Source organism: Crinia signifera, chromosome 1, assembly GCF_055691185.1.
Source record: "Crinia signifera chromosome 1, ASM5569118v1, whole genome shotgun sequence".
NCBI classification, from domain to species: Eukaryota; Metazoa; Chordata; class Amphibia; order Anura; family Myobatrachidae; genus Crinia; species Crinia signifera.
Window position 1 is genome coordinate 68,386,878 of NC_139217.1, and position 25,813 is coordinate 68,412,690.

General features: G+C 46.5%; 1 protein-coding gene across 4 annotated transcripts in view; it reads left to right on the forward strand.

Annotated features, from left to right (window-relative positions):
• The first annotated feature begins 6,149 nt into the window (after positions 1–6,149).
• The window catches only part of CCDC149 (coiled-coil domain containing 149), a 53,774-nt gene continuing 34,110 nt past the window's right edge, over positions 6,150–25,813 (forward strand). Inside the window, exons 1-4 of one of the 4 annotated variants that reach the window (XM_083161084.1) lie at positions 6,150–6,307; positions 14,655–14,816; positions 20,609–20,647; positions 21,363–21,470. In XM_083161084.1, the coding sequence (XP_083017210.1) occupies positions 6,239–6,307; positions 14,655–14,816; positions 20,609–20,647; positions 21,363–21,470 (378 nt within the window). In that variant the 5' untranslated portion in view covers positions 6,150–6,238. Of the gene's footprint in view, positions 6,308–10,588; positions 10,794–14,654; positions 14,817–20,608; positions 20,648–21,362; positions 21,471–25,813 lie in introns of those variants that run through there. The other 3 variants (XM_083160924.1, XM_083161004.1, XM_083161164.1) reach the window with 3 other exon arrangements.

Genomic DNA, 25,813 nt, shown 5'->3' on the forward strand with positions numbered 1-25,813 from the left:
CCATTCGACCAATCGGCGCCCGGAGCATGAGCTCCGGTGGCTCCGTCCTCCCTACGCCTCTGCACACAACCCAGCGCTGTGCTGTAATGTAGCAACCCAGGTCCCCTGCACGCCTCGCACACCAGCAGCCAGCCAGTGACCACAGGACGGTTAACCCCCTTGTAGCAACGGGTGCGGGGACCTGTAATCAGCAGTACTGTGTGGCACACAGCTTGGAGGCTACCACTCACCTGGTGCAGAGCAGGAGCCCAGCGCAGCAGACAGCATGACAGTGCGCACACAGCCACTTCCTGGTTCCCGGGTCATCACCACTGCCTGCAGTAGACCAGCAGCACACAGCATGGAGTGAAGCTGCTGCACACATTGCTGCTGCTGATGGCTGTCGGGGACGGTGGTCAGCATGAGGCGCAGGGACCCTAGGGGGGCGACCACCCCATTCACCCCCCTCTGTATCCCAGCCTGCAGGGTTGCCTACCTGTCCCTCTCCTTCAGGGAAAAAATGCTCTGTTCCTGGTCACCCTGGTAATCTATGATTACCATCACCTGTGGGGAGCTACAGTAGGTAATTGATAAGAAAGGTGTTTCACCACAGGTGATGGCAAGCATACATTACCAGGGAAGTCCAGGAGCAGAGCATTTTCTCCCTGAAGGAGAGGGTCAGGTAGGCAACCCTGTAATATAACCACACTAGCATTACAGCCACTACAAAAGCTAAAACCTGTGGTCAATTGTGACATCCGACACTAAACTTCCTTTCTTCAAAGATTGTAAACTGATGCCTTCAGTGGCGTAGCTAGAAATTTTTCTCCCCCCTGCCAAAAAAATTCTGGCGCCCCCCAAGAAGGGGCGAGGCAATTCACTATGGGCACTGCTGGCTGAGTTAACAGGCGACCCAGGCTGCAGTGAGCGCTGAGCATATGCATGGGGCGGGGACACACTCATTAAATATACACTGTGCTGGGTCACCGCTCATTAAATATGCACAGAGCGGGACCAGCTCAGCACTCACTGCTGCCTGGGTCTGTCAGTTCAGCCCAGTCGCCCACCACAGACCCTGCTGGCGCCGTTCACCCAAGCCACCTCAGGGTCTGCCACATATATAGCTATGCCACTGTCACCAATTGGCTGTCAGTAACCCAGTGTTGGCATCCTGACCCCAGAATATATTGTATGCAAATCACCCCTTCTATATATACATATATGTGTAGCAACCCCCCACAAACACCCACATTCATTATACGTATATGCCTATCTCCCCCTACATCATCAATTATACACACACACATATATGACTATCACCCCCATCCTATTTATATATATATATATATATATATATAAAAATCGATGGGGGTGATAGTCATATATGTGTGTACCTACCTATCCCACTGTAAAAACACCCTTTGTACACTAGTCACCTCCCACACACACACACGCACCTCTTATGCTTGTTAGTTACCTACATTGTTTTGCTGCCTGAGGCTGGGCTGCCGTGAGGGCAGGGAGTGAAGTGAAGCTGCTGGCCAGGCAGACAACAAGCAGGGGATGGTGGGGGCTGAGCGTCCTCCTCCGCATCATGCTGCTTTCCCTTCACAAGGAGCTGGGGAACCGCTGAGTCTGCAGTATACAGGCACGCACACCAGGCAGCTCCGTGAGTCCGTGGCTGCACAGGGAAGAGGAGGACGCTCAGCCCCCACCATTCCCTGCTTGCTAGGCAGAAAGCAGATTGGTCCAGGGGCAGCTGTCACCCTGCCCTGTCATACACTGGCCGGGCGGCAGCAGCAGCAGGAGGCTGTGACGTATGATAGAGCTTTTGCTCTATCAGCCCCGGCCGCTGCTAGGACATCAAGCGTCTGACTATTTAGTGAGAGGCTTCCGGCGCCCACGCAGCCCCCGCTCCTCCAAGCAGTGGCGGGGGCTGCCTTACACAAGCTACGCCCCTGGATGCCTTGTTATCAACGTGCCAGCAACATTAAAGATTTGGTCAATAAAAATGATATCTCCGTACTAGTCAGAAAAACATCCACTGATGCAGTGGCGTAACTATCAAATTTGCTCCCCTAAGCCAAAAAAGTTCCCCCCCCCCCCATTACCCATAGCAAAAAGTGCGATACTTATGTATCATCTGGGCCCCTGATTTTTTTCATTGCATGCCACTACTTAAGGCATGCGATGAGATTTCTAAGTGTATAGTCAACCATGGGTGATTTCATACCCCCACTATCCAACTTGATTTTATATAGTGTGGTGAGCGCAACGAGCCACCGAGCCCGAAGCGTGGCGAGCGCAGCGTGCCCTGTGAGGGGACGCAGATTACTTTACATGTATGAAATCACCCATGGGTGACTATACAATTAAAAATAGGGTCTTTACAATGAAAAATTGCATCGCATGAATTGTATGCCACTATATTGCATGCGATGCGATGAAAAAATCGGGTGCCCAGATATTACATAAGTACCAAAAGGGCTGTTTCTAGGCAATATGGCTCCCAGACGGCATGGCGAGCACCAAGAGGCCAAGATAGCTTAAGTGGTGGGTATTCATCACCGAGTGAAACAGACGACAGCAGACCCTCCAGAAGCCAGAAGCCCCCTTTAGGGGTAAAGACCCGTGCTCAGCACGGCACAAAAGGAGACCCACTAGAAGGAGTAAGCAGTGGAAGAGGCTCAGCCAGAGGGAAAACAGGCAAAGCGACCAGAGGGAAGAAAGCAATATAATCTTCAACTTGTCCAAGAGGGCTCTGAGTGAGACTGAACTCTATTAAACAAAGGACTGTCATTAGTCCCTTCACGCAGAATGGATGACTTTCATTGGAAGGTCGATGCATACATATTTGCAAAAAACCTTTGGTTACGGGACCACTTTAAACAAACAAACCCCTCTGAGCAATTGCAAACCAATCATCGCTTTAAGCCACACTCTAGTTTTGATCCTCAGTGCCATAATGCCAGTATCATTAGCTTGAATAGGATGTTGGAGAATGAAAGCAACACCGTGTACACGAATCCTGCAAAGAAAGGACATGACAATTTATCTGTCACGGAGAGGAAGGCACTGCGGGAATTGAGCCAAGATGAGACCATTATCATTCGCCCCGCCGATAAGGGGGGTGGGATAGTTATTCAGGACTTGGAGGCCTATAAAATCGAAATATATAGGCAACTTGAAGATCCAGAGGTTTACAAGTTGTTATCAAATGACCCGACAGCTACGTTTAATAGAGAAGTGGGTTCAATTTTGGAGACAGGAGTAAAGGAGGGTCAGATTACAGAATAAACTCGGAAATCCTTATTTCAAACTCACAAAGTGGCACCCGTCCTGTATACCCTCCCCAAAATTCATAAAGACCCCATCACCCCACCAGGCCGCCCCATAATTGAGGCACGGGACTCTATCTACTACACCATCTCAGTCTACCTGGACTCATTCATTCAACCAGTTATTCAAGCCCAACCCACATATCTTAAAGACACCACCAGTCTATTAGTCGAGCTCTCAGGCCTCCCACACCCTCTCCCAAAATGTTATCTGTGCACCCTTGACGTTATATCACTGTACACCAATATTCCCCATGATGCCGGACTAAAAGCCATGCAGAATTTATTACAGAATAACATCTTGTATCAAGGCCCCAGTCTGAACCTGTTTATGTCACTACTAGAACTCACACTCAAGAGGAACTATTTCCTTTTTGACAAAAAGTGGTACATTCAACAACAAAACTGTGCCATGGGATCTTGCGTGGCACCGGCATTTTCCAACGCATTCATGTTCACCATAGAGCAGGATGCCTTCTTCAACAATCCCACGGTGGCCAAGAGGATCCTGGGTACTCTTTACTTAGTTGGGCGCCCACGATCTCCATCGCGGGTGTCGTGGGTAAAGAAATTGCGGTGATCGCGGGCATCGCGGCCAGTACATTAACGGCCGCGACGCGATGCCCGTGATCACCGCGATTTCCCATAGGGTTCAATGTTAAATTTAGTGCTGCCCGCGATTTTACATTCAATGCATCAATGGCCGCGATTTGGCCATAGGAATCAATGTTAAATGGGCTACAGAGCCCAAATAGGCACAATTAAAACTTAAATGTCCCCCCAAATTTGTTACGCCACCCCACGATCCACGCCAACCCGAAGCGTGGCGAGCGCAGCGAGCCCGCGAGGGGCGGCGGTACGCGTCCTCCGACCTTTTCATACCCCCACTATCCACGTCGGCGTGGAGTTGAGAATAGAATAGTGTGGCAAGCGCAGCGAGCCACCGAGCCCGAAGCGTGGCGAGCCCCGCGAGGGGACGCGGATACCTTCACAGGTAAACGTGTCCCTACGCGGGCTTCACAGGTATCCACGTCCCCTCGCGGGGCTCGCTGCGCTCGCCACGCTTCGGGCTCGGTGGCTCGCTGCGCTCGCCACACTATTCTATTCTCAACTCCACGCCGACGTGGATAGTGGGGGTATGAAAAGGTCGGAGGACGATTAGAGCTGCCCTGCAATCAGGGACCAGCGAACAGCCAATCGCCTGACACTATGCCATGGCCAAGCACAGTTTATCTACATTAAGCTATAGGATTATTGGCCATGTCCCCCCTCTCATCAGAAGGGGAGATAGTCTAGATGCATCACACGGTTAGATGCATTGTCCCCAAAAGGGTTAAACGAGACAATGGAAAATGAATTACATTGTTGCATACTTGCCTTCCTGACTAGGGAGGCCAATCCCGGGATCGGCGGGATCCCGGGATTTTGGCCTAAAATTGCCGGGATTTGAATCCCGGGATTGAAGCTTCCAATCCCGGGATTCCGGGATTAGTAACCCCATTAGTTTTGGTTTAAAGCCGGGCAGCACTGAGCACCAGAATATGGCTCAGACGCTGCCCGGCTGACTGTTTCTTACCCCCGGTGCTGCTGTCGGGAGTTGGGAGGGACTGAGTGCTGTGCTGACAAGCATGGCGGCGCCCAGGCTGCGCAGCGTGAACCCTGACATCACGTCACGCTGTGCAGCCCGGCCACTGCTCTGCCTGTCAGCACAGCACACTGTCCCAAAGCCGGACAGACGCCCGATGTGCCAACCCCAGCCTTCCGCCCACCCGCCGGAGATAGCCGTCCTGCTGCTGCCCTGTCACCACAACCCCCGCCGCCGTAAGTGACAGTGCGGGGGGCAGCTTTAGTAGAAATTGATATTGTCATCTAGGGGAGGGGCCGTTTTTTTTTTATTAGGGAGGCCAATCCCGGGATCCTGGGAATCCCGGGATCGAGCATTTTTCAATCCCGGGATTGGCATCCCTACACCTGACCTGACCCTCTCCATGAGGGAGAAAGTGCTCTGTTCCTGGGCTTCCCTGGTGATGTAGGATCGCCATAACCTGTGTGGAGCTAGGTAATTGATAAGAAAGGTGTTTCACCACAGGTGATGGCAATCTAGGGTTAACAACTCATCCCTTTAATTCTGGACACATATTAATTACACAGGTTCTGTGGCAGTTTAAAAATAGGTGTAATGGAGTCACCTACAGACAGGAACAACCTGCTGATGGTGTCTAGTGCTCACCCTGTTCCTTTAAAAAAAATGCACTACCTAAAGGGACATTATATAAATGCCAGGGGTAGCCAACTCCAGTCCTCGAGAGCTACCAACAGTTCATGTTTTCCAGCTCACCTCACAGGTACACAGGTGCACTCATTACTGACTAACAAGTGGAGCTAATTACTTCACTGTGATTCTGGGAGGAGACCTGGAAACAGTTAACTGTTGGTAGCTCTTGAGGACTGGAGTTGGCTATCCCTGATATATGCTATATGCTTATGTCCCTTTAAGCCAGAACACATATTGTTTTACACAGATTAAGTGGCTTATTTAAACAACCAGGTGAAATGCCTGCCCCTGAACCTGTGTAAAGCATAGGTGTTTCCCGGATTAAAGGGATATTGTGGCAACCCTGGAATATAGAACTTTTTTAAATGTTAATGGAGAATTATTTCAAATTCTGCAAAAATGTATAATAAAATGTTTCACATTCAGTCTAATGTTATTTCAAAAGTAGCAGCGAGAGGGGTTTTCTAGTCATATAAGGCGGATCACACATATATCGGACACAGACTGATAAGAAGTGGTGCAACAGGTTTGTCACATATGCTTTCTCTGTACACACCCCCTCCCTTCCAGGGTTAGCTAGAGCTGACGTAGTATAAACAGTGCAGGCAATGGGTGATCTGCTTATGGATGACTGGATTACAGTGTGATGTATCAGGAGCTGACAATCATGCAGGATAAACGCACAGAGAGTGACTGGCAAGGACTTGTCAGTGAGGTGAGTGCAGCAGTTGTGGATCTGCCATTTACAGCAAGCATGGTTAACATATGTACCACCTTCACACATAACACGTTCTCCAGTCTGCAAATATACAGTACCACTCAGTCCCTGTGACATATGGGCGGTCAAAGGTGATCCTGTAATGGGCCCTAAGGTTCAGAGGGGCCTCCTGGGATCAGGGCAAGACCATGGTAACATATGGGCTAAAACGGCAGCTGTCCAAGGACCCCCTAAAGACCCCCATACACTATGCGATTTGGGCACGTGAAATCGCACATGTAGACATCCCCTCTGACCTGATGTGCGGTGCCGTGAAATTGGATCGGCGTATGGAGGACGGACAGGCAGCACATACGATTTGCTAAATCTTATGTGCAGCCCGAAGCCGGGCAGGGATGGCAGCGGGTGGGGGAGCGAGTCGCGGGGCGGCGCAGGGGTAGACGGAAGTGGGATCTACAGAAAAAAGGTGGACAACCATTAAGTCGACAAGCAAAAATGTTGACATTCAAAAAGATCGACATTCAAAAAGGTTGACAAAAGCATTAGGTCGACAGTGTCTAGGTCGACAGTCAAAAGGTCAACATGGGGTTTTTCACTGTTTTTTTTACCCGAATGTCGACACAGTCGACATGGACACAGTTTGAAGTGCATCGCATCGCTCGCGATGCTTTTGGCACGGTGCCTCGGCACACTATTTCTAGTCGCTGATGAAAAGCAGACACTGAGCAATATATTGCTAGCAATATATCTCCCCCCGTGTGTACGCCCCTTAACTGTGTACCTGTAGTACTACTGTCTCCTCTGTGCTGGGGCCTACCTCTGGTGCTGTGCTGTAATATATATTATATGAATAATTAATTATATTATATATATATATATATATAGTCCACTGGTGCTGCCTGCACTGAATCTGACAGTATTATTTAGTTACTCAGTCCACTGTTGCCACTGGCAGTGCTACTGCCTACCTAGTGTACCTACCTAGTACATACTAGGCTGCTACAGGTATATCTAATTTAATTAAAAAAATAATACTTGTGCTGTGTGGGACTGTAAAAAATAATTCCATGCTGCTGGTGCACTGACGAGTGCCACTGCCAAGCAGTACCTAATAATAAAATTTATTATTATAAATTCTGCTGGTGCACTGCATAAAGCTACTGGTGGTGTGTAATATAACTACCTTTTGTGGTGACCACTGGCAGTGCTACTGCCTGCCTACCTACCTAGTAGTTTATTTTCTCTACCTACTAGGCTGCTATATTATTAATACTTAATTAATTGAATTATATATAGTCCACTGGTGCTGCCTGCACTGAATACTGTGAATAGAGGTTGCCAGTATTATTTACTCAGTCCACTGTTGCCCCTGGCAGTGTTACTGCCTAAACCTACCTAGTAGTACAACTACATACTAGGCTGCTATATCTAATTTAATTAAAAAATAGTACTTGTGCTGTGTGGGACTGTAAAAAATAATTCCATGCTGCTGGTGCACTGATGTGTGCCACTGCCAAGCAGTACCTAATAATAAAATTAATTATTATAAATTCTGCTGGTGCACATACTAGTATTGCTGACGTATCTACCTGTCTTGTGCCTAGTACTGCAGTATCTACCTGTCTGGTGCCTAGTACTGCCATATCTACCTGTCTGGTGCCTAGTACTGCCGTATCGCCCTCTGCAGTGTCACTCTTAAGCCCCGTACACACGGGGGAGATATATTGCCCAGTATCTCCTTTGCATCAGCGACCAGAGATGGTCGCTGATGAAAAGGAAACTCTGCTGGGGGAGCCGCAGAGGTAATTACCTGGTCGCCGGAGCAAGCTCCGGCAACCAGCGATTACAATGGGGCAGAAAACGGGAGCGCGCACCCGGCGATTTATCGCTGGTGCGCACTCCAATCACTGGCAATATGGTCGCCTGCGACCATATTCCCAGCAATTATAGCCCCTATCGCCCCCGTGTGTACACAGCATTACATGAGCCACGTGTTTGTGCTGCACACTTGTGTGGCTTAGCCTAGTTAACCAGCTACCTCGGTGCAACCTTTTGCCCTAAAAACAATATTGGGTACCCTTTACCTAGAAGGGCGCCCACGATTTTGATCTTGGGCATCGCAAGGTAAAAAATCACGTCGGTCGCATCGCATGCGACCAAAAAATCGCATGTGATGCGACCGACGCGATTACCGCGATTTCCCATAGGGAACAATGTTAAATGTCCCAATTGACCCGATTTGACATAGGGAACAATGTTAAATGGCCCACAGAGGCCAAATAGCACCCTGAAGTGTGAAATAGCCCCCCCACTTGTTAACGCCACCCCACGATCAACGTCAACCCGAAGCGTGGCGAGCGGCGGCGGTACGCATCCTACGACCTTTTCATACCCCCACTATCCACGTCGGCGTGGAGTTGAGAATAGAAAGTGTGGCGAGCCACCGAGCCCGAAGAGTGGCGAGCGCAGCGGACACCTGTGAAGCCCGCGAGGGGACGTGGATACCTGTGAAGGTATACGCGTCCGCTCGCCACACTTTCTATTCTCAACTCCACGCCGACGTGGATAGTGGGGGTATGAAAAGGTCGTAGGACGCGTACCGCCGCCCCTCATGGGCTCGCTGCGCTCGCCACGCTTCGGGTTGACGTTGATCGCGGGTCGGCGTTAACAATTGGGGGGGCCATTTCACACTTCAGGGTGCCTATTTGGCCTCTGTGGGCCATATAACATTGTTCCCTATGTCAAATCGGGTCAATTGGGACATTTAACATTGTTCCCTATGGGTAATCGCGTCGGTCGCATCGCATGCGACCAAGGCGATTTACGTTTTAACATGGATTTCTATGTAAAATCGTGGGCATCGCATCGGTCGCATCGCATGCCATTATAATGGCATGCGATGTACATGCGATGCCCGCGATGGGCGCCCTTCTAGGTAAAGAGTGCCCAATATTGTGAGGTGTTCAGAATAGAGTGGAAATGAATGTTATTGAGGTTAATATAGCGTAGGAGCAAAAAAAAAAAGCCGTTTTTATGCTTTCTTAACAAAAAAATCAGAACCCCAAAAATCCAAACACAAAACACTTAGGAGGTGCTTTGCCAAAACCTATTAGAACCCAAAACCTCAAGGTAATCAGAACCCAAAACCCGAAAAGTGGCCGGTGCACATCCCTAATTTATATGGCACCACAATGATTCCAAAGCACCTAATACTACATAAATGAGCAAAAAACAAGAAAATAACGAATTACAAAACAAGGCAATTTAGGACAAGTACATCGAGCAGCACAGATGGTGTAGTGGTTAGTATTACTGCCTCACAGAGCTGTGCGGAGTTTGTATATTCTCCCCGTGCTTGCGTGTGTTTACTCCGGGTACTCCTGATTCCTCCCACAATCCAAAAATATACTGGTAGGCTAATTGGCTTCCAACAAAATTAACCCTAGAATGTCTGTGTGCATGTACATGTGGTAGGAAATATAGATTGTAAGCTCCACTGGGGCAGGGACTGATGTGTATGTTCAACTATTCTCTGTAAAGCGCTGAGGAATATGTGTGCGCTATATAAGAAACTGTTAATAAATAAATAATGGTAAATAAAGACAGTTGCATCGGGACAGGACACTGATGCAATTATCAGGATGGCAGATAATATATTTTCTAAAGTACTGGTTTAATAGGAGTGGAGATGTTGCCCATAGCAACCAATCAGATTCTAGCTTAGATCTACTAAAAGGATTGGTTACTATGAGCAACAACTCTAAATTTATAAAACCCACACTTACTCCCTAGAATCCCTGACGGTGTTACAGTACCAGGGTTATAGCATTTTAAATGCATTTTAGTTCTTTAATATTCTAATACAGCATAATGCAATAACAAGCAAAGAGGATCAAGATCTTAAATTGTATGAAGGTCTGATTAGTGACAGTGCGCGTTAGCTAACTAGCCCCATCATTTGTATGTATATACAGAGAACAGGGTGCAGCATAACCCTGTATATAACTAACATCCCCTGCAGGCTGCAGCAGAAGCTGTATTTACCCTGTGTCACAGCTCCCCTGCATGATAGCATGCTTGCTCTGTATACATAGTAAAGCATTACGGACACTGGCTGCAGCAGCAGTATCGGCGGGGCTACTGTATAAGCGTCACAATATCCTACACTGTAATAAAACACAGACTGGGCCCAGCAGCAGCACGCGCTGCGCTGATGACGTCACTGACAGGAGAGGGAATCCCCCTGGCCGAGAAACGGGAATCTCCCCCCACCCGCAATCTCTCAGCTCCCTGATTGGTTGCCGGCTGCACCAACCCTCCCCGGGAACGTCGGCGCAGAGGGAGTACGCATGCGCTGTTCCCGGGACCCGGAGTTTGTGTTCTAGTGGGGCTGGGAGATTGCGGGCAGCGGAGGCTGGAGTATCCCGGTAACAGCATGAGGAGCGGAGCAGGGGGAGATACGGATGATGGCCGGGACTGGGAGGTGAGGATGGGGTACCACGGTGCCTGCCCCTCTCCGTGCATTACATTAATGTGCTGCAGCATGGAGCCTTCTTCAGTGCACAGCACAGGCAGCCCGGGTGCAGGGGAAGATCCATCCATATACACTGCATTATCATTACTGTATGTACACGGCGCTGTCAGCTGTCACCATCATTGCTGGTCCTGTCACTCCACTTCTATCTATCTATCTATCTATCTATCTATCTATCTATCTATCTATCTATCTATCTATCTATCTATCTATCTATCTATCACTAAGTGGGGTAGCCTTGTGTATGCACTTGCCTATTCCGGCTACTTTGCCGGGAGTGTTGAGCAAGGGCCATATTTGGTAGTGATACCCTCCATGGTCCTTCATGTACAGGCGCGCCTGTCGATGACGATATAGGGGGGTATGCAATCTGGGATCACAGCTGTCGATCCCCACCGACAGCCGTGATACTGGCCCGTTTGCGGATTTGGGATTCAATGTCCCGCCTACCGATGGCCGCAAAGGGGGCGTGGCCGATCTGCGGCCTGGATAACGACAATCCACGGCTGTTATCAGCAAAATGGGCCAGACAGCTTCTGAAGTCAGGCCGTTCTGCCGTGATCCCGCATCAATGCTGTCGTTAATCACAGCATTGAATAGGGAGCCGCCGCTATGTCCCATGTCAGAAATAGCGGCGGCACATTGCATACCCCCCTTAGTGGGTAATTCAGACCTGATCGAAGGGCTACAAATTCACAGCCAGCATTCAGTTAAAACGCCACCCCGCTATAGCGAAATCCCACCCTGTGAATCAATGTGATTGCTGTACGCATGGATGTGTAAGGCTACGCAGCCATTTGTAGCCTGGCGAAAGTGTCCAAAACCCATCGTAACAGGCTCACTATCGGCTGATTTTTACACTGGGCACAAGTTATCGCAGGCTCAGCTTCTTATTCGTTGGTGCGATGGAATAAGAAATACGTGGCCTGGAGCTGACCTCACACACCCTCAGCTAAAACGCCTTCATTTTCCCTGACCCTTCCAGTGTTTGTTTTCTGTCCCACCTGCTTTCTTCTTAGTACTCCCATAAACGGCAACTTTCCACCCCCAGATGCCCACTTCTCCTCAATCACCTTGCAAACGGCCGGCAAATAGAAAAGGTACCAGGATGCCATCGCAGGACGGCCTCGCACATGCGTACTATGGGCCGTTTGCATGCGCAGTCTATCCATAATTGGCTGCAAAATTGCGGAATTTTCAGCTGTCGGATCAGGTCGGAATTACCCCCATAGTGCGTACACACTATGAGCTCTTATGCCGTCTCTCTGAGGACCGTGCTAGTGTGGCTTTCAGTTGGCCCTGTAGGCGGTCCAGCTCTTGTGTGAAATCGCACCCTTGCTAGTCATCCAGAACCCGCCCTGTGAATGGTGGGACGCATATGTAAGGGTAATCCAGACCGCTCGTAAATATGCATTTAGATTTTCAGGGAATTGGGTGGGCAGCTGACATCCAGTTATGTCAGCTGTCCCCCCCCCCCCCCCCCCCCCACACACACACACACACACACACACACACACACACACGTGCATCTTTTTTCTGTATCTTTTGAAATTCTTCAGTGTGGAATCTCTGTACAGTTTATTCTGTAGCTTCGGGGAGTTCAAGGGAAATCATTGTTTGCAAATCCCAATAGGCGGTTATTTATTTCACAGTATTGCAGCTTATGAGTGTAGTATTATTGTAGCTAGGGTTGCAGAAATCGTATTTGCTTGTTTCTGATTGCAGTATCTAAGTACCTGTCATGGCCCTTATTCAGATCTGATCGCAGTACACATTTGTTCTCCAAATGGACAAAACCATGTGCAGGGTACATACTGGCTGCATTATTTTTACACTTCAATTTAGATTTCAGTTTCAACACACCCCACCCAAATTTAACTCTCTCTATCCATGTTACATCTGCCCCACCTGCAGTGCAGTATGGTTCTGCCCATTTTGAGAACACGTTTGTACTGTGATCAGATCTAATTAAGGGCCCTAGCCCTCTGTCTTTGTTACTACACTGCACATGTGTGGCAGTTATTATAGGCCAGTGAGGAGTTAGCAGAGACGTGCGGTGAGGTAAAGTGTTGGGGAGGCACTGGTTAGTAGTACCTGGACTAGTCAAAACGAGTCAAAAAATCGACACTTTTTAATGTCAAAGTGCAAAAAAAATTCAGCATCAATTAAATACCCCCTAAGAATAGAACAGAGAGAAGTGAGTCATGCAGGGAGGAAACTGTGCTGATGGCCTCAGTGTTCTGCTTAGTGATGGTAGCTTTAGGAGGTAGAGATGGAGAAGCAGAGAGGGATAAGGTAAGAGAACATGTGATGGTCAGAGAGGGTGAATGGGGAATTGGAGAATTCAGCGTTATCAAAAACACTGAAGACCAGATCTAATTATTACTATTATTATTATTATACTTTTATTTATAAGGCACCACAAGTGTTTTGCAGCGCCGTACAAAGGAACAGTTCATGGAGACAAAACAGTATTACGTTGAATAAATAACAAAAATAGAGTACAGATGAAGAGCGCCACAGATCAATACACATTACAGCTTGAATATAAGTAGTGAGCACTCAATCAACACACTACTAGAGTCTCGTGGCCAATGATGGAGATGAGTATGTGGATAAAGATGGTTGCTGTGTGTTTGAGAATGGGAGAGCTGCGAGTGAAATGTGAAGAGAAGAGGGCTTCGACAGCAGGAGGGAAGAGAGCCCTGGTCTGAGGAGCTTACAATCTAGTAGGAAGGGGAGACAAACAGATTACATGAGGTGCAAGTAAGTGGGCGGGGGCTTGATAGCCGGATGTAGGCAGGCAGGGGGTCGGAGAATCAGCTTCAGCTTCTAATGAGTTCTAATGGAAGGGTGATGAAGTCCACTGGGAGAGGCCAAGTGATGTGAGGTTAAAGAGTTAAGAGACAGAGGATTCTGTGGGGATGTCCATTGGGATTTTGAAATCCCCTAAGATGATGGAGGGAATGTCTGAAGAGAGGAAGTGAGTGAGCCAGGAAGCAAAGTGATAGAATAATTTGGTGGGAAATGCCAGGAGGTTGGTAAAGGACATCAACTTGAAGTTGAACAGGTTGTAGCATGGATCTCAAGTGTACAGAATATAAAGGAAGGTTCTAGTGGTACATGGTGGTAGGAGTAACCAGAGGATAGAAGGACCACCACAACACCTCCACATCAAGATTTCCAGGTAAATTCATACAAATTAAGTGTGTTTGGTTTACACTGCTATGAGGCAAACTAAAGGTCCATACACACTGGGCGATTTTGCCCAGTGATGATGGGGAGAATTGCTCGGTACATACACACTGATCAATTTTTCACCCGTCCAAGTAATTTTCCCGGAGGTAGGCGGCTATCCATAGCAGGACACTAGGGAAACCCATCCACTCCAGCGCTCATCTGCTGGTACTGTAATACTAGAAGATGAGCGGCGGCAGCCAGTGATGATGCGGGAGCGTGCATTAGCACTCACCTCTCATTGCCCGGCCATACACACTGGGTGGCTTTTGATCTGAAAGCAGTAAATGTTTATAATAGAATAAGATGCATTAAGAATAGTGCAGTGAAATGGGGTTATGCTGACGTTTGGCAGGATGTGATCGCTTCTGAGTTCGCTAGAGGTGTGTGATGACACCCATTTATTTTATTTTTTAAAGAGGCAATCATTTACAAGGCAAAATGCCAACTGGGATTATTACATCTCGCCATGTATGAGTCCTTCTAATGATAAAGGTTTACCACTATATCATATTGTTAATGTGCACAGCAATAACATTACGTTTATGAGTGTTTTTCTTTTTTCTCCTCTAGTTCCTTGTATGTAAGAAAAAGCTGGAGAGTAAGAAAGAGGCTTTACTAATCCTGTCCACTGAGCTGGACAAATGTCAACAGGAACGGGACCAATACAAGCTGATGGCAAACCAACTGCGGGAGAGGCACCAATCCCTGAAGAAGAACTATCGGGAACTGATTGTACGTCAGCTCTTTCAGCCTTATTATCCTAATTTGTAGCTTAAAAAAAGTGTTAGGTGGTGAGTTTTTAACCTGTCATTTCATTGAAGAGTGTTGGATTATAAAGTTATGTATCCCCTGGCATAACTGGGACTGGGCCCGGACGTTGTTGCTGTTTACAGCTAGGTCAAAAGGTCCAACCTGTGATCTCTTTGGGCTACACTTTGCTTTATTGGCCACATAGCATGTGAATTGTCACATAACACCGAATCGGTTATGTAACCTTTTATAGAGCTCATAGAAACATAGAATGTGACGGCAGATAAGAACCACTTGGCCCATCTAGTCTGCCCCTTTTTTTAAACATATTACCTCAAACCATATTTTATCCTTATTTCTTTGTAAGGATATCAATATGCCTATCCCAAGCTTGTTTAAATTGTTCTACTGTATTTGCCTCTACCACCTCTGATGGGAGGCTATTCCACTTATCTACTACTCTTTCTGTGAAGTAATTCTTCCTCAAATTTCCCCTGAATCTTCCTCCCTCTAGTTTCAGTGCATGTCCTCGTGTTCTGTTGCTCCTCTTCCTGTGAAGAATGTCTCCCACCTGTACCTTGTTAAAGCCCTTGATATATTTGAAAGTTTCTATCATGTCCCCCCTTTCCCTTCTCTGCTCTAAAGTATACATATTAAGATATTTTAGTCTTTCCTGGTACGTTTTGTGATGTAGGCCATGCACCATTTTAGTTGCCCTTCTTTGTACAGTCTCTAATGCAGGGTTGCCGACTTTCAGAGAATCCTCTCCGGGAGAAGCCCGGAGAGGAATCTTTCATTACGATTTTTGGGGGCGGGGCTTAACCGTGACGTCATTAAGCCCTGCCCCCATTCCGGGAAATATACTAAATAACTGATATCCATGGAGGGGGCGGGGCTAAAACGTCACGATTGTGCCGTTTTAGCTCCGCCCCCTCCCCTGAGACCCGCGGATTGCGGCATATAAATGCCGCGATCGGGGGGCTCAGTGGGGGTCCCCCTGATTCCGGGAGGGTTGCCCACCCTTCCGGGGGCCGGGAGGAAGGACCCGATTTTCGGGAGACTCCCGCAAATTCCGGGAGGGTCGGCAACCCTGCTCTAATGTATTTATATCCTTCTGGAGATATGGCCTCCAGAACTGAACACAATACTCTAGATGAGGTTGTACCAATGACCTATACAGTGGCATTATTACTTCTTTCTTTCTACTGCTGATTCCTCTCCCTATGAAACCAAGCATGGCCTTGGTACATTGCCTACCTGCCTTAAAGTCACCTGAAATACTGTAGTGACACCTAGATCCCTCTCCTCCTCAGTAGTTTCCATTATTGTGCCATTTATACTATATTTAGTCTTCGGATTTTTGAGACCCAAGTGCATAATTTTGCATTTTTTGGCATTAAACTATAGTGGGCCTAATTCAGATCTGAATGTTAGACAAATTTGTTCTAAAAATGAGCAAAACCATGTGTATTACAGGTGGAGCAGATGTAATATATGGAGAGAGTTAGATTTGGGTAAACACTGGCTGCTTTGTTCTTACGCTGAAATCTATCTCTCTCTGCACACTGCGATATAACCAATAATGTCACTGAAATTGACTGATTTAGAATGCTGGATTTGGTTTTATTCAGATCTGATCGCAGTACAAATTTGTTCTCAAAATGGGCAAAACCATGCTGCACTGCAGGTGGGGCAGATGTTACATGTGCACAGAGAGCTAAATTTGGGTGGGTGTGTTTAAACTGAAAACTAAATTGCAGTGTAAAAATAATGAAGCCAGTATTTACCCTGCAGAGAAACAAAATAACTCACACAAATCTAACTCTCTCTGCACGTTACATATTGTGCTTGTTGCTTTATTTCTAGTTAATTCTAATATGGTGGTTTAATCCTATAGAAAGGGCCAGTGACCATCCCCACAGGGCACAGGCTGGCACAAGCACTGTTACAGCTGACGTCACTCAGTCATTAGCAGCTGTTACTGCCATCTCCATTCTCCTCACAGCTCCTATTATATGGCCGGTAACCGAACACAATAGCAGTCTGATTTCCAAGTTCAGACTCCAGAACAAAACTCCTGCAATCTGGAGTTGGAGAGAGAATAATTACACTGCAGAAGGAAACGTAGACAATGGCAGCAGCAGGTTGTCATGCTAAATGCTCATATAGTGAAGCTGGCATGAAGGGAGCCTGTGAGGGTGGGGGTGTATAATTGCTGAAGTTACCTCAGAGTTGTACAGTAAGGATTATTGTAGCAATGGGTTGCTAACAAAGCAGCTGAAGTGTTGGGGAATGTGCAGGCTACATAATATAAGCTGTGAAGCTGAGAATACAATACTGATATCCTTATAACCCTTTTTTTCTCTGACTACTATTTTATTTTTTTATTTTTTTATCCAGTAATTCACTTTGCTGTAGATAAGGTTTCTAGATGCGGTTCTCCTTCTCTACGCAGTTTTTCTGAATATTGTGCATCTCTCTCTAGCTGCTCATATTTCTCTGCTTAGTAGGGGAGATACAGATGGAGCGCCTCTCGCTATTGCTACGCCAGAATCTGTCCGCTGGCGATCGCCGGCGGAGAGGCGCTCCATCTGACTGAGACGCGCGTTTCCCGTCGACGGGGGGATGGGAACCCTGTCCGTCTCCGCTTCAGAGAGACTGACAGGGTTGGGGGGGGGGGGGCGGCAAGGCAGCGGGGACCCGGGGCGACCCTCGGCGAGGCGGTGGGGACCCGGGGGGGGGGGGCCCATTGTAAGGCGATGCGCGCATCTCGTGCGCGCGCGTCCCCTTACGGCGGCTGGCGGGGGATGGCGGCTGGCGAATCTTCCGCCATCCCCTGCAATACCGATATGCGCTCCATCTGTATACTGTATTAATCATTGGATAGAGATAGCATACCAACCAATCAGCTTGTAACTATCCTTTTTCAAACACATGGGCAGATGTATTAAGCCTTAACAATAGATAAATGCAAGGGTTTTATTGCATGTAGTTCTCCCGGGGAGCTGTGGCGAGGGAGGCCAGCGGGGTCCGGCCAGCTGGTGGTGGTGGTGGCGGGCAGCTCGTAGTGGTGGGCACCGGGGTCCATCCGAAAAAAATATTCAGCAAAATATTTAGCAGCCGCATCCTGATGCCCAGTAAATTGCCGCTATAAGCTCCCGCCTCCCAGCGGCCGCCACTACTATGAGCTGCCTGGCCCCCACCACCAGCTGGCTGGACCCTGCTGCACGGGAAAGAGTTCCCAGGTCAGGTGGTCCAATGGCCAGCAGGTCCGACCACCTGCTAGTGCGCATCGGACCTGAGAGGACATCAAACAAAGCCGTTTTGGGCCTATTTTACGGCCCGATTCGTCTTGGTGTATGGACAAATTTACAGTAGGCTATGTACTGAATACGGTGCTACAGCATTTGTAATATTTTTCCATATTTACTCTTATTTACATATGATAACCGGATTACTCCTTTTGCTGCATAATACAGTATATGGCGGAAAATGCTGTCTCAACTTCATACCAGAGTTAATGGTAAATGCTCCACTGGGTTCCAATCTGGTGACTGAGGTGGCCAGAACATTAGTGTCAGACTCCTGATGTCATTGAGACACACATATGCCCATTTAATGGGGGCCTTGTCATCCTGGCAGTTGGCTTTCATGTGCTGCAAGAAATGCTGTCATGTGGAATGTGGGAATGCATGTTCCCAGTCCACAACATTACACAAACGTCAGAAACCTCCAGTGCTGGAAACAGGAACTCTACTTCATATACAGTACCCTTCACACACCAGCTGCATTAGTTTGGGAATTGGGACTTGGAGATGATCACACCTGCTTTAAATAATGCTGATACTGTAAATGCTAGGAAAAAAGGTCATTTATTTTGAATTTTTGATGAATTATTGTATTGTAGTTTTGGAACATATACCTGTATATAAATGGTGTGTCAATAGCAAGAGCACATCTGTGTGCCTTGTATATTTTTTTTATGTAGATCTACAGAAATATAGTGACCCTTTATTATTACAACATGTAATCGTAGATATTTTGTATGCAAATAAAACCGCGCTCATCGTGGCTGCGCCACGGCTGCTTGTGCCTGTTTGGCACGCCAATGTCACATCCACATGGTGGAATCTCTGCGCCATCACTGCTCAATGCATTTATAGGAGCTGCGGGAGCCAATTAGACTAATGAGTAGAGACAGGATTATATGCAACATAAAAAGCTTGAAATATGCATGCAATTATGCATGAAAAATACTTAAAATATGCATGAAAAGTGTTAAAATAAGCTACATTAAATAATGAACAAAGTAATTTTTAACTTATTTATTTAAAAATCAGCATATAATTAGTGGCAAGTAAACCTCAAAAATAGGCACACAGCATCTGCAGATGGCTAGTGCTGTACACATGATTTTTTGTCTTCCTGGCTGCTACAGCAGACTGCAGCGTCCAAAGCTCTTCTTTCATCAACTACATGGACCCTCATCTCCAGCACCGATGGATCAAATAGCGTGTGAGGGTGGTGCATACTCACTGTGCTCCCTGCACCGCATACTCACTGTGAAACAGCATTACCTCCGCGCTGCGTAATGTCACAACCCTTCCGCCCGCCTCCTCTGCTGCATCTGTCTCTTGGTGTAACGTCCCAGGCCAGGGGCAGGCAAAGGTTCAGGAGCTTTGTAATGGCATCTGCCCCGACTGACTTTTATCAACATGGATTGGCAGCCTAGAGCAGTGTCAGACATATCGTACATCCAAGGTTCCCCACACTGCGCACATATTGCCCCAGCCTGCACACACTACCACTACCTGGCCAACAACAGCAGGGCAAAGCAGTGCTGTGACTCGTGGGTGGAAAGGGGGCAGGGCCTAAAATATGCACCATCACTAGATTTTAGGTAAAATATGCAATAACAAGTGAGAATGGGCAAAATATGCAAATGCATATAATCCTGTCTCTACTCATGAGTGTAGGTCACACCAGTCACTACTTATGTCACAATGGCGTGGCAGCGGTGAGAGTGGCTACATCTGTATATAATGAATTAGGAATTCAATTAACTGTAGTAATTTACTACGGGCTAATTGATCCCTAAAGGCTATTCTATTAACCCTGAAGTGAGCCCGTCGGCTGCACTTTATCTGGGTTTTTTTTTTAGGCGACAGACATCGTAAAAAAAATTGGCAATAAACATGGGGTTAAGGGGGCGCCCGACCCTGTTAACAGGCGACTCCTTGAACATTAACATAATTTTTATGTGTTAACATGTTAATGGTGCTAACAAGGGGCTTGGATAAAAAAAGGGCCTTGAATTGAATAGCTGTGGGTGTTCACCCCTTTTTCACCTGTGGTAATTTGCTACAGTAATTGAATTCCCCCCCCCCCCCCCAAGTGCAGGAACAGTTATGTGGACAATACACCACCCATGATGATGCCAGGATAGCATTTGTCTGTCTAATGCCTCTATTTAAGAGGTTCCCAAACGCGGTCCTCAAGGCACCTCAACGGTCCAGGTATTAACTTTATCCATGCTTGGCCACTGGTGACTTAATTAGTAGCTCAGTCAGTCTGATTTAACCATCTGTGCTGAGCCATGGATAGACCTAAAACCTGGACCGTTGGGGTGCCTTAAGGACCGCGTTTGGGAACTTCTGCTCTATATGCTAACAATAAGCACAATGTATGTATTTAGTTCTGTACGTGCTTGTACCAAACATTCTCTTATGCTGATGCTTAATAATATAATAGTCCTTTCTTATTTTGGATCATAGGATGGAGATCCGTCAATCCCACCTGAGAAAAGAAAACAGGTACCTGCTTTTCAAGTCATTTACTGGATAGTTTATGGATCTGATTTCTCCTGTCAATCCCAGCTATAGGGAATGACCTACGGCTATTGCTGATAATTGAATTGCCCCTATAGAAGCTGGTTCTGAGTCAATAAGCCTGCAACTGTGTTTATCAACTAATGCCTTAGTCACACCTGCGACTTTATGCTAGTGTTTGTAAGTATAAGCCAGGTGTAAGCCACTGACCTGGTGTGCAAGCCTGCATCTCAGTGTGCAAATGCTGGGATCTCTACTTTGTGTTTCTTTATTCGCAAGTATAGGAAGCATCATCAGGGCTCGCACCAGCCCCATTCTATTTGTGAAATATCCATTGGAGTATGACCTCCAGGGTACAAGTTAAGTGTCCGAGACAGCAGCCACTTCTGCAAACACTTCTTTGAAACTCCCAAGACACACATCATATGGAATAAATGTGTGTATATGTATAGTCCCCAATCCCAAGTCCATTACACAGCAGTAGATGTTAGTCACTGGCTACTGTTCTGTCCACATTCTAGATTGTGATATTTATTATATATTTTCTGAATTAAAAATACCCACATCTACGTGACTTGTCTTTATGCTCTTCTTGGCAGCATAATTGGGCATTAATCCTAAAGTCCCCAGTATCCCAGAGGAGAGCCATTGTTTCCTAGGAGCTTTGCAGAACTAAACATTTGCTTTCACACTTCTACAGGCCAACCTGGCCCAGATGCTGGTGGATGCTCGGGAGAGGAGCAGGAAGCTGGAGCTGGAGGTAAAGGAACTGCAGCAGAGACTGGGAGAAGTGCAGGGAGATAATAAGGTGAGGAGCTTGTACCTCGTCTGATGCATTGTATCTGCCTGTTCATATTATCAGTGCTGGGAGGATAAGCTGCTTTCCTCTAATCCCCAACAACCTGAATAGAAAGATGGATACCCAGGTGCAGCAGAGGTGGCTAAATATGCCAGCTGTATAATTTCCATGGTTGCTGTGTTGTCTAGTAACTAGTGTCCTCTACAGTGATCATTAACTGTATATGCAGGTAAGACACCTACCGCTCATACACATGTATATCAGGATGTCTGATCCTTGTTACACATTTATATCATCTGTGGATCATTTATCATTTATCAGTGTGTACATACAATGCGATATTGGCTACAATTTTGACATAATAGTTAACCAAAATCGCACAGTGTTTAGGCGGCTTGCAATACCAATGCGCAGCGCGGTATAGCAAGGGAAAACAGGCTTTTTATTCTACCATAAACAAACAGACACTTTACCCATCCTCCTTTGCTCTCCACCTCCCCCCAGCAGGTGTCACAGCCGGCAGGACATCCGGCTGCAGGGGGAGGAGGAGACACAGGGGGACACTGGCAGCCGCCTGGATGTGACGGAGACCCCCGCAGACCATATCACAGGTATCTCGGGGGTCTCCGTCACGGCAACCCGATGCTAGCCGCATATGTTAGTGCATATCGCGGTGGCTGTCAGGCGAAGGGCGGCGATGTATAATAATACATCCCGCCCTTTGTGTTATTGGTCGGATAGAGGTCCGGGTACCCTTGGAGCCGACTCTTCCTTGATGTTATAGCCCTGTCGCCAACCACAGTATCCCAGAAATTACCAACACATTTCAACTAGTTTAGTCTTCCTCAGGGTGTATGGAACTGGGACAAGGGGTCTACAGCAAAAAGGTCGACAACCATTAGGTCGACATGCAAAAAGGTCTACACAGGCATTAGGTCGACAATGTCTAGGTCGACAGTCTAAAGGTCAACATGGGGTTTTTACAGGTTTTTTTTTACCTGAATGTCGACATGGACACAGTTTTTGAAGTACACCGCATGCGCTCGCAATGCTTCGGGTACGGTGCCTCGATACACTCGGCACACTTTTATTCTCCCACCATGCCTTTTTATTCTCCCACTACGCCCTAGTTGATGGTAGGGCATGATATACCGCCTGTCGGCACATGTCGGCTCGAAAAAACAGTGAAAACCCCAATGTCAACCTTTTAACTGGCGACCTAGACACGATCTACCTAATGCCTGTGTCGACCTTTTTGCATATCGACCTAATGGTGTCGACCTAATGGTTGTCGACCTTTTTGCTGTAGACCCGTTGTCCGGATCCCGGGTGTATGGTGTCTGAATCAGAGATCCGGCTTTTTAACAGGAAGCCGATTAATTAGTCTCGCTCACTTTCTCAATCTTATGGGTTATTGGGACCATTTTATGCAGTACTTGACTTATGGTGTAAAACAATGAAAGGCGGTCCATTGTATCACATAAAAAAAAAATATTTTTTTTACATCGCTGTCACCAGAAGTGTAATTATGCAGGTTCTGGCAAGGAAGTTGTTTTGCCATCGAAATGAGTGGAACGCACCATTCAACTGTTTGCGTTTCAGCTGTCCAGAAGTCATTATATCGGCAGAGAGGGCGAGTGGAGCACGCGGCCATAATTGTGTGCTCCACAGCCCTATATGTGTGCTAAAAATTACCAAAACATATAATTAACAGGTATTAAGGGCCTAATTCTGGTCTGTGCGGCCGGAGCCGAATATGCTGCCAGGACCGTGCGTCCTAAACCCCGCCTCCCGTACGGATCGCTCACTCCGTCCGAATGCGGTAAGCCGCTGACCACACGGAGCACGAGTGGATTTCTCATGTATACACCTCCTCCATCTCTGGGAACCTCCCCCATCATTCGATGGTCGCATACCATCGAATGCAGGACCGAGCGGTCAGGCAGTTCCCGGGAGCTCAGACCACTCGGGCATTTCTCCGTGCAAAAGCAGGGATCTGGGCGGGCAGCTGACATCCGGCAATGTCATATGCCCGCCCCCTACACGTGCGTCACGGCCGCATTACCATACGTACGCCCAGCGTTTTCATGGGAACGCCCATGAAACGCGGGGCGTATGCATATGTTAATGAGGCCAAACAGCCCTTCACGCCCCTCTCCTCCCCCTGTTCGTAGTGTAAACAATACATGCAGAATTTGGACGTATGTCCCTTTCGCACATGCGCAGATATGCCTCTGCACATGCGCAAACACAAAACATCGGCGGAACGAACGCACGCGGACATATCCGCACCAACCAGAATCACGGCCTAAATTCCATAATAGCACATAGAAATATATATAATAAGGAAAGTGTTCTAAATATAAACCATATAACTGCATACATTTTTATTAATCAAAGCAGGGTTTTTAGAAGAGCAGGATTTATGGAAAAGAAGGACTAAAGTGTTTATAATGCATACAATCCATGCTATTAGTAGGAGATGATCCAATTTATAGAAACCATTTAAATTCAAAATTGGTGTTCAAACCGGATGGTTGTAAAGTTGACGCTTCATAAATTAATTTAATCTCGGCTTTAGTTAGAAAGATAGTTACACCCTTTGCGCTTCATTCCCCTCCATCTTCTTAATACCTATCATTTTATCAAATCCATTAATTGAGCAGTTGTGTACATCTTTAGAGGGAGTGATTTTCCAGACCGATCTTAATACTATGGAGGTGTCTACCGATCTGTCTTTTAATTTCCTACTAGATTTCCGAATATATTGCAAATTGCATTTATATTCAATCACATAGATGCAATTGACACTGTTATGAGTCATGCATTCTGTTATCTTGAAAATTCTCTTTTTGGCACTTGAACGGAAATCTGTTCTGGAAAGTTGGTTAGTATGTGATCGACAAACCAGACATGAACCGCATCTATGGAAACCTTTTTTGTTTTTATACGATCAGATCAGTTTTTTAGGTATGGCGCTCCATACTAAACGCTCTTTCAAATTACCTGATTTTTAATATAATATATATATCCCTTAACATCGGGTCCGCTCTCAAAATATACCAGTGTCTTCTAATGATGTTTTGCAAGGTATCCTATTGAGTATTAAATGTGTAGACGAAGGGTAAGGATGTTTTTTTATTTTTCTTATCTTATATGTGAGAAGTTTATCCTTGGACATATTTTCTAGTTTCTAAATTTTATCATCAATGTGATATTTATTGTAGCCTTTATTCACAAACTTCTCTCTTGTATTTGATATCTGTTCTTTTAAAATGGCCTTATTAGAACAGTTCTGTCTTATTATCTGAACCTGACCAACAATAATGTTGGCCAGCCATTTAGGATGGTGTTGGCTAGTTATGCCAATATAAGAGTTGCTGTCTGTTGGTTTTGAGAAGTTCTTTTAAAAGTCTAAAAATGGATTTATTTTGTACTAATTTCAAAAGATAATTTAATATTAAATGCATTTTCGTTTAATAGTTTACAGTATTTTGATAGATGTTCCTGATCTTCCTCCCATAGGAACAATATATTGTCAATATAATGAATCCAAAGGACAATATATTTAATATAGGGGTTGTTCTGCTAGATAGTCACATCGTCCCACCACCCAATATAAAGGTTTGCATATGAGGGCGCAAAGCTGGTCCCCATAGCAGTCCTCTTTTTTTTTTTTTTTTAAGGTTAAATTATTTATCTACATTAAAACAGAAAAAAATGTTGTCTAATATATGAAGCGATTTGGTAAAGTAAATTTTTCTCAAATCATTGTTGGTTGTTTCTTTTCTAAGAGCGTACTTAACTGCATTAATACCTATCTCATGTTCAATGATGGTATACAAAGATGTAACATCGGCAGTAACTAAGGTACATTTTTACCCGATTACCCTGGGTGGCCACTAGAAGAAATGACACAAAATGGGATGATTGCAGTGTAGAGTAGGGTCCCAATAAGATGGTCAGGTCCATGTATTTTTTCATCCCATCCACATGTGTACCAGGTGAGGCAGCCATGGTGGACGCACTATGAAGGTTACGCTGTGTGAGGTGAGCCATATGAGGACCCAATGGAGATATGGGAAAGTAGATGCTTGTGTAGTACTATGATATACAGTGTATGGAAATATCCATGTGAAGCACATCCTGCCCACAGAAGAACCATCCGAGTCAACCAGCGGGCGTGCACTGTGTAGGTCACAGCTGGCAGGGTGTGCAACCTGTGGAGGTATACATTACAGGGATAGCACATGGTGGGGTAGAAGTGTGCCATTGGAGCGAAAAAAAAGGACTTGATAAAAACACCTTTGCAGGGGACCACGAAAGGGAGATAATATGAGAATCATTATTTT